General features: G+C 39.2%; 1 protein-coding gene and 1 non-coding gene across 2 annotated transcripts; one reads left to right on the top strand and one right to left on the bottom strand.

Annotated features, from left to right (window-relative positions):
• Nucleotides 1-917: 917 nt before the first annotated feature.
• Nucleotides 918-1,024, bottom strand: LOC112495871 (small nucleolar RNA R71). The gene has a single exon (XR_003062251.1). It is a non-coding gene; the product is annotated as a small nucleolar RNA R71 (small nucleolar RNA).
• Nucleotides 1,025-2,662: 1,638 nt separating this feature from the next.
• LOC127903086 (uncharacterized) lies at nt 2,663-5,187 on the top strand. The gene is made up of 4 exons (XM_052443743.1): nt 2,663-2,887; nt 3,499-3,703; nt 3,791-4,158; nt 4,528-5,187. The coding sequence occupies exons 1-4, from the start codon at nt 2,663-2,665 to the stop codon at nt 5,185-5,187; spliced, it is 1,458 nt and encodes a 485-aa protein (XP_052299703.1).
• The last annotated feature ends 5,594 nt before the right edge of the window (nt 5,188-10,781 follow it).

A 10,781-nucleotide genomic window follows, 5' to 3' on the forward strand; every position in this document is an offset into this window, starting at 1 on the left:
AATTATTGATTACGATAGAAATTATTTGACAATTGTTTGTTTTGGTTTCAAGTTGAGTTGTGTTATTGTGAGTGCTATAGCATTTTGAATAACATCAATCCCTGTGGAGACAATCTTGAATACTTATCACTTTATTACTTGTTGTGTATACTTGCACATTGGCATTGATAGTTATTGCTTATAAAATTTACCAACAAGTTTTTGGCGACGTTGCCGGGGATTGATTGTTTATTTTTGAAGTGTGAAGTAAATCGTGATAGCGCCAAATTTGACTTGATTCACTCTATTGATTGGCAGATCATTATTTACATGCGCAAGGACAAGTATGTGGTATTCCAATTCGATCCTGAGATTGAAAGGACTGTCAGGAGATTGCGAAGAGAACGAAGAAATTCAAATACTGTTTCAGGCATGAATAATTTACAGGATGAGGGAAATTTGAACCCTTAAGGGCCCTTACAACCAGTCAACATTCATGAAGAACAGAATGAACATGCTAACGGGAGACAGCCAGGCAACAATAATATTATTTACATGGCTGATGAGAGAGACAGAGCCATAAGAGATTATGTTGTGCTAACTCCTCAAGTTGTACATCCTGGCATCATCAGGCCTGAAGTAGACGCTATAAATTTTGAGTTAAAGCAGTGATGTTTCAAATGTTGTATACAGTTGGGCAATTCAACGGATTGCCAAATGAAGATCCTCATCTTCATCTTAAATTGTTCTTGGAAGTAAGTGATGCTTTCAAGATTGCTGGAGCAACACAAGATGCCTTAATGTTGAGGCTCTTTCCTTATTCCTTAAGAGATCGAGCAAGAGCATGGTTAAATTCGTTACCATCTGATTCCATCACTACATGGAATGAATTGACTGATAAATTCCTAATGAAATATTTCCCACTAACAAAAAATGCAAAGTTGCGGAATGAGATTACTTCCTTCCATCAACTGGAAGATGAAAGTTTGTACGAGGCTTGGGAAAGATTCAAGGAATTGCTCAGAAGGTGTCCTCATCAGGTATTCCTTGTTGCATACAATTGGAAACTTTCTACAATGGGGTGAATCCAAGTACAAGGTTAATGATGGATGCTTCAGCAAATGGAGCTCTGTTATCCAAATCTTACACTGAAGCTTATGAAATTCTGGAAAGAATTGCCAATAATAATTACCAGTGGCCTTCAGCTAGGCAACCAGCAGCAAGAGGATCAGCAGGGGTACATAACATTGATGCAATTACAGCTTTATCAACACAAGTAACCTCATTGACTAACATGGTAAAGGCCTTGACATTTGCTCCAGCAACAGTAAAGCAAGTTGTTGAACTTTCTTGTGTATACTGTGGTGAAGAGCATGACTATATGGGTAATTTCAATCGACAACCTTAGAACAACCCATATTCAAATACTTACAACCCTAGCTGGAAACAACACCCAAATTTCTCATGGAACAGTCAGAATCAAAATGCTCCAGCATTAAATGGACAGAATAGAAACACACAGCCACCTGGTTTTCATCAGCAGACTCAAGGGCAAAAGCATATCAGTCAGGATCCAATCACTTCATTGGAAACATTGATTAAGAAGTATATTGCAAAGAATGAAGCAATTGTGCAGAGTCAAGCTGTATCCTTGAGAAACCTGGAAAATCAAATGGGACAACTAGCCACAACAATGAGCAGCAGAACTCAAGGAAGCCTACCTAGCAACACAGAAGACCCTAGGAGAGAGAGCAAAGAACACTGCAAAGTAATTAGTTTGAGATTCGGAAAGAATGTTGATATCCCAGTTGAGGTGACTAAAAATGGGATAAAATGCAATTCAGTACAAAAACCAACTCAAAAGGGAAGCCTGATACAACAAACTCCCCACCAAGACACTGAGTACATGGGCCAAGCTACAACAACTGCAGAAGAAATTCAACCAGAACATGCTGAAAAAGAAGTTGCAACACCAGTAGCCATAACATGCACCAACCTAAACAAACAAAGTTTGGTACCTCCTGAATCTAACCAGCAGTTTAGACATCCACCATCTTTCCCACAAAGGTTTTAGAAGCAAAAACAGGACAAGTAGTTCAGCAAATTCCTGGAAGTACTGGAGCAATTATATATAAACATACCTTTTGTGGAAGCTTTAGAGCAAATGCCAAATTATGTGAAATTTCTAAAGGACATCTTGGCAAGAAAAAGAAGGCTGGGAGAGTTTGAAACTGTTGCTTTAACACAAGAAAGCAGTCATATGCTCCAGAATAAGATTCCAGCAAAAGTGAAAGATCTAGAGAGTTTCACAATACCATGCTCTATAGGAACTATGTATGCTGGCAGAGCACTCTGTGACCTGGGAGCTAGCATTAATTTAATGCCATTATCTGTATTTAAGCAGCTTAGAGTAGGGGAGTGCAGACCAACAACAGTCACTCTGTAATTGGCTGATAGATCTCATGCATACCCTGAAGGAAAAATAGAGGATGTACTGGTGAGGGTTGATAAATTCATCTTTCCAGTGGATTTCATTGTATTGGATTTTGAAGCTGATAAAGAGGTACCCATTATACTTGGGAGACCTTTTCTAGCAACTGGAAAGACTCTGATAGATGTGCAGAAAGGAGAGCTCACCATGAGAGTAAATAATTAGCAAGTCACATTTAATGTATTAGAGGCTATGAGAAACCCTGATGAAGTAGGAGACTGCAATTTCCTGAGTTTAGTGGATTTTGTTGTAGCAGACAGAATGAATAGATGCTGCTGTAAGGCATTTGACAAAGTCAATACCTTTGATGATGTAGAAGAGGAAGAGGTTGTAGCAATTCAGATAGATTGGACGGAAGAAAAGCAATTTGATAGGCACACTAGGTTTATTGAACATCTGAATCTTTCAGATAGGGAAGTACAAACAACTTTACCATCTATTGAATCACTTCCTAGTCTTAAATTAAAACTATTACTTCACATTTAAAATATGCTTATCTTGGTCAAAATAACACACTCCCTGTAATCATCTCTTCTACTTTGGATGCAGGTCAAGAACAGAGTTTAGTAGATTTGCTTGGAAAATACAGAAGAACAATTGGATGGACTATGGCAGATATAAAGGGGATAAACTCATCAATTTGCATGCATAAAATCCTGCTAGAAAATTGCTCCATCAATTCAGTTGAGCACTAGAGAAGGTTGAACCCTATCATGAAAGAAGTGGTGAAGAAGGAAATCATCAAATGATTGGATGCTGGAATCATATACCTAATGTCAGACAGTTCATGAGTGAGCCCAGTGTAATGTGTTCTAAAGAAGGGAGGGATAATAGTAATAGCTAATGAGAAGAATGAACTTATTTCTACAAGGACAGTAACTGGATGGAGAATATGTATGGATTACAGGAAACTCAACAAAGCCACAAGGAAAGACCATTTCCCACTTCCATTCGTAGATCAAATGTTGGACAGACTTGCTGGAAAATAGTACTATTGTTTCTTAGATGGGTATTCAGGCTACAACCAGATTGCTATAGCTCTAGAAGATCAGGAGAAGACAACATTTACTTGTCCTTATGGAACATTTGCCTTCAGAAGAATGCCCTTTGGGCTATGCAATGCTCCAACAACTTTTCAGAGATGCATGATATCTATATTTTCTGACATGGTAGAGCAGACTTTAGAAGTTTTCATGGATGACTTCTCAGTTTTTGGAGAAACATACAATAATGGTTTGCACAACCTGGAAGAAGTTCTTAAAAGATGTGAGATGACCAACTTAGTACTCAATTGGGAAAAATGCCATTTCATGGTGCAAGGAGGAATAATGTTGGGTCACAAGGTATCCAAGGATGGCATAGAGGTAGACAAAGCCAAGATAGAGGTAATAGATAAACTGTTACCTCCAACTTCAGTAAAGGGTATTAGGAGTTTTTTGGGTCATGTTGGATTTTACAGAAGATTTATTAAGGATTTTTCCAAGGTGGCCAAACCATTATGCTCATTGCTGGAACATGATAAACCTTTTTACTTTGACAAAGCTTGTCATCAAGCATTTGGAGAATTAAAGAAAGCTCTGATCACTGCTCCAGTAATTATATCTCCAGACTGGACTTTACCATTTGAATTGATGTGTGATGCTAGTGACCATTCTGTGGGAGCAGTATTAGGGCAAAGAAAGGATAAGGTTTTTCACTCTATATACTATGCAAGCAAAACTCTTACTCAAACTCAAATCAATTACACCACTATAGAGAAAGAATTGCTAGCAGTAGTATTTGCTTTTGACAAATTCAGATCCTACTTGGTGGGCACTAGAGTGACTGTATATACAGACCATGCAGCCATCAAATACTTAATTTCAAAGAAAGATGCCAAGCCAAGATTAATCAGATGGATCTTATTGCTATAAGAATTTGATCTGGAAATTAAAGATAGAAAGGGGACTGAGAATCAAGTAGCAGATCACCTGTCAAAGTTAGAAGCAGACACAAGCACATTGACAAGGAAAGACATCACTGAAACTTTTCCTGATGAACAGCTGTTGGTGGTATAGCAAGTACAGATGCTGCAGCAGTCAGAATCTCTATGGTATGCAGATTTTGCTAACTATTTAGTAAGTGGATTGTTACCACCCAAGCTGAAGTTTCAAGAGAAAAAGAAATTTCTTCATAATGTTAGAAGCTACCAATGGGATGACCCACATTTATATAAGTTGTGCCCAGACCAAGTAATCCGAAGATGTGCTGCAGAAGGAGAGATTCCCCATATACTGGAGTCATGTCATGCTGCAGCATATAGAGGACATTTTGGTGGTCACAGAACAGCTGCTAAAGTATTGCAATTAGGTTATTACTGGCTAACTATTTTTAAAGATGCTTATGAGTTTGTTAAATATTGTGACAGGTGTCAAAGGACAGGGAACATAACTAGCAGACATGAAATGCCATTGACAAACATACTAGAAGTGGAAGTTTTTGATGTCTGGGGAATATATTTCATGGAACTTTTCCCCCCATCCTTTGGGAACTTATATATCCTTATTGTTGTGGATTATGTCTCCAAGTGGGTAGAAGCTGCAGCATTACCTACCGATGATGCTAAAACAGTGGTGGCTTTTCTTCAGAAATTTTTTTTTCCAAATTTGGCACTCCTAGAGCAATTATTAGTGATGAGGGTACACATTTTTGCAACAAAGTCTTTACTACAGCAATGATAAAATATGGAGTCAGACACAAAGTAGCTATAGCGTATCACCCCCAATCTAATGGTCAGACTGAAGTGTCCAACAGAGAAATTAAAAAGATCTTAGAAAAAGTGGTGACCCAACAAGGAAGAATTGGTCTTTGCACTTATATGATTCTCTATGGGCCTAATGTTCCTGATGCCCATATGTGCAATCCGGATTGTCCTTGCTTAGATGATATGGATATTGATGACGAATTGAAAATTATGCGGAGAAAGAAAAAGAAGACGAAAAAATCTTCTTATCCTCCATCATCTTGCAAATCCTTTCTTTCACAACCTCCACCGGATCCAAAACCTCATGTTCACCCAATCAGGTCATGCCTTATGTTTTCAAGTCATTCCTATGAGGAATCATTTCCTCCCCTTGAAAAACAGACAGACACACAAACCCGTGTTACTTCAAAACCTTTTGTCCAATCTCCAATTACAGCCTCTGGGCAACCTGAAGAACCAAAACAATATGAAGCTGTTTTGAAATGGCAAACCAAAAATGCCAATGCTCAAAATCATACTCTTCAACAACTCGGTAAGAAAATTGACTGTGTTGCCAATCAAGTCTCTCAGACGGAAACAAAAGTTGATTCAATCAGCAGTCGTCTTGATCAGATGTATATACATCTCCAAGATCGGATCTTTGAACTAGATACCGATCTCAGACGAATGATCAACAACCACATCTGGGGTCCAGAGTTCAATAAAAAAGAAGCTGAGATCAGAAAGCTCAAAGCTGAATTATCAAGAATTGATGCTGAAAAAACTCGACCTTCCCTCTTTACTCAACCGCAACCAACTCCAGTATCTCCTCCAATCTTTGACACCTATGTACCTTTCTACACACCATCTAGACCTCAACAACCTGTTTACAACCAGTTCTTTGGTTTCTCCCACCTTCAACCAACTCCTCGACCCTCTTCACCCAAAAAGTCAAGATCTAAAGTCAGAATCTCTGAACCACGTCCAAAGGCCACTTCCTCTTCCTCTACATCTACAATCCCTCCAGACGAATCACCACAAGACCATCCCGAGCCTCTTAAAAAAGATAAAGGCCCAATGGATCAGTATCATTATCGTACTGTCCAGATCCAATCTTCAAATTCCTCCGGTACTTCTGAGCCTGAAACAGATCACTCAACCTCATCCTCATCCTCATCCTATGCCTCATCAACAACCTCTTCCACTGACTCTGAGTCTGAATATGCTGACATTATAGGCATATTAATGGCCACCGAAACTGCAGATCAAAGTGCTTCTACTTCAACACCTATTGTTGATGACAATCCTTCTGATCAAGCATCTTACACAGACCCAATGCCACCACCAATTCACGAACACTCAACAAAACCATCTTCATCATCTTGGTTTACATTTGATGACATTCCCCGTCATAAATGGGCTGCTAGACTTCAAGAATTTACCGCCTGGATTGATCTCCAAGGTACCAAGCCTAATGCTCAACCTCAAGCCGTTCTTCGTGAATTCATGGCCCGCTCCACGGGTTCTTTACGAGACTGGCTAGAAAGTTTAGGCGAATACAGACAGCTCCAGTTCATGGAATCTCTAATTGGTACAGCACTCAATATTATTCATGAGCAATTCATCGGTGAAAAAACTGCTTCCACTGAAGCAGACAGAAAAGAATACCATCAGATGAAATGTTGTTCTCTTAAAAGACATCTTCTGGATGCTCATTACAAAAGAATGAGTATTCTATTCTACAAGCTAAATAGGTTCAATGAGCCATCTCTTAAACATGTCTTCATCGCCTCTCTTCCTGTTGAGTTACAACCTGACCTTTAAAGAAAACTCACAGCCACAAATCTAAGCATAGGTGATATCTCTCTGGGAAAGATTTTCCAAATGGCCATGCTATCTCTTGATAAAATCTGTGAAAAAAAAAGAGTTCTTCAAAGATCTCATGGAAGACAAGAAGCCCTTCTCTGAAGCTTGTAAAAAACCTTATCTCAAAATCGAGTGTAAGGATGAAAAGAAATGTGTTTGTCCAACCACAAAGAAATGACATTTTCGGAAACACTTCCATAGAAAGTCATCCTCCAAAAAACCTTTTCGGTATTTCAAAAAGAAAGATGTTTCTCAGTACCGAAAGAAAAAATCCAACCGTTGTTTCGTTTGCAAGAAACGCGGTCACTTTGCCTGAAATTGTCCCCACAAATCAGCTAAAGCTGTTCGACTTATCCAACATCTTCAACATTCTTCTCTATTATCTGAGAATGAGGATGTCGAATCAAATTTTTCAGAACAGTCAGCACAAGATGATCAAACTGCCTTTCTTATTGCAGAATCTTCTGATTCTGAAGATATTTCAGTCATCTCTATAGTTCAAAATGTCAACCATGTTTCCACCATTCCCAGACCTTCCCTCAAAATGTCAATCCTTCCTTCTAAGTTTCATAAACATGTTCCTGTTATCGGGTTTATTGACACTGGTGCAGATATCAGTATGATTGATCCTTCTGTTCTTCTATCAGACAGTTGGGAACCTCATTCCAAACTTTTCAGAGCAGTTAATGGTGAAACTTTTGAAACTACCTTGATTACCAAAAAACCCATTGGTATTCAATTCTTTCCGAATTGCATAATTCAGAAAAAGATTGACTCCATGATAAAGATTTGCTTATAAGTTTTGACATTCTTCATCTGGTTAAAAACATATTCCTCACCAGTTCTGGAGTTCGCTACAAACAAATGTTCTTACCTTATATAGATACCCTACGTCTGTATGCCCTTTCTGAAATATCATCTCCATACAGTAAAATCTCACAAAAGTTTTTAGAGTTCTGTCCAGAAAACCATTCACAGTTCCATCATCCTTCACCTCTTTGGAAAAATGAACAATTTTTCATTCACCTTCCTTTAAAACTCAACGAAGACATAAACCCCACAAAAGCTTCACACCCGAGTATGTCTCCTTCAGATCTCTTACTTGCTAAGCAAGAATGTTCTCAGTTACTTCAACAAGGTCTTATTGAGTCTACTGATTCAGATTGGGCTTGTCAAGCTTTTTATGTCGAAAAACGATCTGAATTAGTTCGTGGAAAAAAGAGATTAGTCATTGATTACCAGCCACTTAATTCTTTCCTTAAAGATGATAAGTTTCCCCTTCCAAAAATCCAGACCCTGTTTGTTCATCTTCAAGGAGCTCGTATCTTCTCTAAGTTTGATTTAAAAGCTGGTTTTTGGTAACTTGGTATTTCACCAGTTGACCATCACAAAACTGCATTTTGCATTCCTGATGCCCATTACCAATGGACAGTTATGCCTTTTGGTCTTAAAGTCGCTCCCTCCTTATTTCAAAAAGCCATGACAAAAATCTTTAGTCCTATTCTCCATCATGCATTGGTCTACATTGACGACATCTTGTTATTTTCCTCTGACCATGAGAGCCACCAAGAGCTCCTTTTGGATTTCTTTCACATTGTGCAGGCACATGGCATCATGCTTTCCGAAAAGAAAAGCAATATAGGAAAGGAATCAATTGACTTTCTTGGCATGGTGATTAAAGACGGCTAGTATCAACCTGGTCCACATATTGTAATCGAATTATTAAAGTTTCCGGACACACATCTCAACAGAAAGCAGATACAATAATTCCTCGGGATTGTTAATTATGTCCGTGATTTTATCCCAAAAGTTGCAATCCACACCAGCCAGCTATCACGCATGCTCAAAAAACAATGCCCTCTATGGGGCCCTGCTCAGACGGAAGCTGTCAAGCAGCTAAAGGTGATAGCACAATCACCTCCTCCACTCCGAATTCCCACAAATGGACAACATATCCTCCAGACTGATGCCAGCGATGATTATTAGAGTGCCATTCTCCTCGAAGACATCAATGGCGTGCGTCATTTCTGTGCTCATGCAAGCGGACAATTCAAAGACTCTGAAAAGAGCTACCATGTGATCTACAAAGAGATTTTGGTAGTTAAGTATGGCATTAAAAAATTTGAGTTGCATCTTATCAGCCACAAATTCCTTATCAACATGGATAATTCATCATTTCCCCGAATCTTTGAGTTCAAGAACAAATTGCTACTTCACAAGCAATTACTCAGTCTCAAAACCTGGTTTACAAAATATGATTTCACTGTGCAACACATAAAAGGCAACCAAAACCTCATTCCAGACTTCCTCACCCGTCCAGCTATAAATAAATCTGCACTCATTTCCTCGATTCAAATCATTCCAGTTATAGCCATGAACCGCCAACTTCCTTTCAAAGCGCTCAACCAAAGACATTTCCCCATGAACATCTCCTTCCAATCGGCTTACCAATTGCAAGATTTTGCAAAAATGTTCCTTTACCGGTTTTTCTTTAATGTCCAGACCAAAAAACCCGATCGATTTCCTAATCTTTGCATGGAGCACATGTTTCTCACAAGCCTCACTTTGCCCTCTCTGTCCATCTCTGAAGATGAGCTTTGGTATATGTGGTGTCTCACCACCTTGTATGCTACCAAGCTAGTTTTCCCCATCAAACCAGTCCTGACTCACCTTACCACTCCAGAGTTCTCACTAGACCTTCTATGGACTCTCTTTGAATGGTATTCCCCTCTCACTTGGTGGCGCAAGCAACTCCAACATTTGTGTACCTTTCATGGATTAGACAAAATGCCAGACCAAGAAGCTAACATGTGGACCACGACCTTCATCGTCCACAGGCCTTACTTCCAGCATCTAGAAATCTGAGACTACTGGACACATGATATGGCATACAAATAGAGAACTTACCCTCATCCTTATATCTTCATCCATAATACATCCGTCACCGCTGTTCTCAAAGCCTATCTCATGGAACTTAACAATGTTCCTCCACCTGCCACAAACATTCATCACACTTCCATTGGACCATCACAAACCCTTGAAATAATTCCAAAAACACAAATTTTACTCCAGGTTCAAGTTCAAGTCCACAAAGAATCCTTGTCATGGAACAACGTCCTTACTACACTAATGTCTTATTCCAAGACGCTCAGGACCCATGGGAAGACTTTCAGTCCCTTCTCCCTACTGACACTCCTCATTATACTGTCACCAACCCAGACTCTCCCACTGCATCTACCACACAGCACATATCTGAAGCTGATGAAGAAAAATATCAACAAGCCGAGGCGTATCTCGACCAGAGACAGAGGCGTCGGCACAAGCGACAATATGAGAAAGAGACAGGAGACGTGTCACCATCGCGCTATCCATTCACTCCATGATGACACTTTGTCACTCTCACACAACTTTTGATGCAATAACCCATGTGACTCCCGTTTGTCTTTTGTTAAAGTTCTTGTCAGTGTGCTTTACTTTTGTTAAAGTCCTTGTCAGTGTGCTTTACTTTTGTTAAAGTCCTTGTCGGTATGCTTTACCTTTTGTAAAAGTCCTAATCGACGTGCTTTGCTTTTAAAAAAGGTGTGCCATGTGATATGATCATTCGAGAGGTCTTGTTCTCAATGATCCTCTATAAAAGGCACCTTTGGTCTTAGTTGTAAGGGGAGCCAATCTGAAAATAAAAACTTAAGTTATCTACATTATGTTTCCCTAAAACCTCTCTCT

This window comes from Citrus sinensis, chromosome 6, assembly GCF_022201045.2.
Source record: "Citrus sinensis cultivar Valencia sweet orange chromosome 6, DVS_A1.0, whole genome shotgun sequence".
Lineage (NCBI taxonomy): Eukaryota > Viridiplantae > Streptophyta > Magnoliopsida > Sapindales > Rutaceae > Citrus > Citrus sinensis.

What these genes read in the sequence shown, in the direction of transcription:
- LOC127903086 (XM_052443743.1), top strand. Translation starts at nt 2,663, where the DNA reads ATGAGAAACCCTGATGAAGTAGGAGACTGCAATTTCCTGAGTTTAGTG. An exon ending in TGGAGAAACATACAATAATG is followed by an intron (nt 3,704 to 3,790) that starts GTTTGCACAACC and finishes TCATGGTGCAAG; the next exon opens with GAGGAATAATGTTGGGTCAC. An exon ending in TAGGGCAAAGAAAGGATAAG is followed by an intron (nt 4,159 to 4,527) that starts GTTTTTCACTCT and finishes TTGGTGGTATAG; the next exon opens with CAAGTACAGATGCTGCAGCA.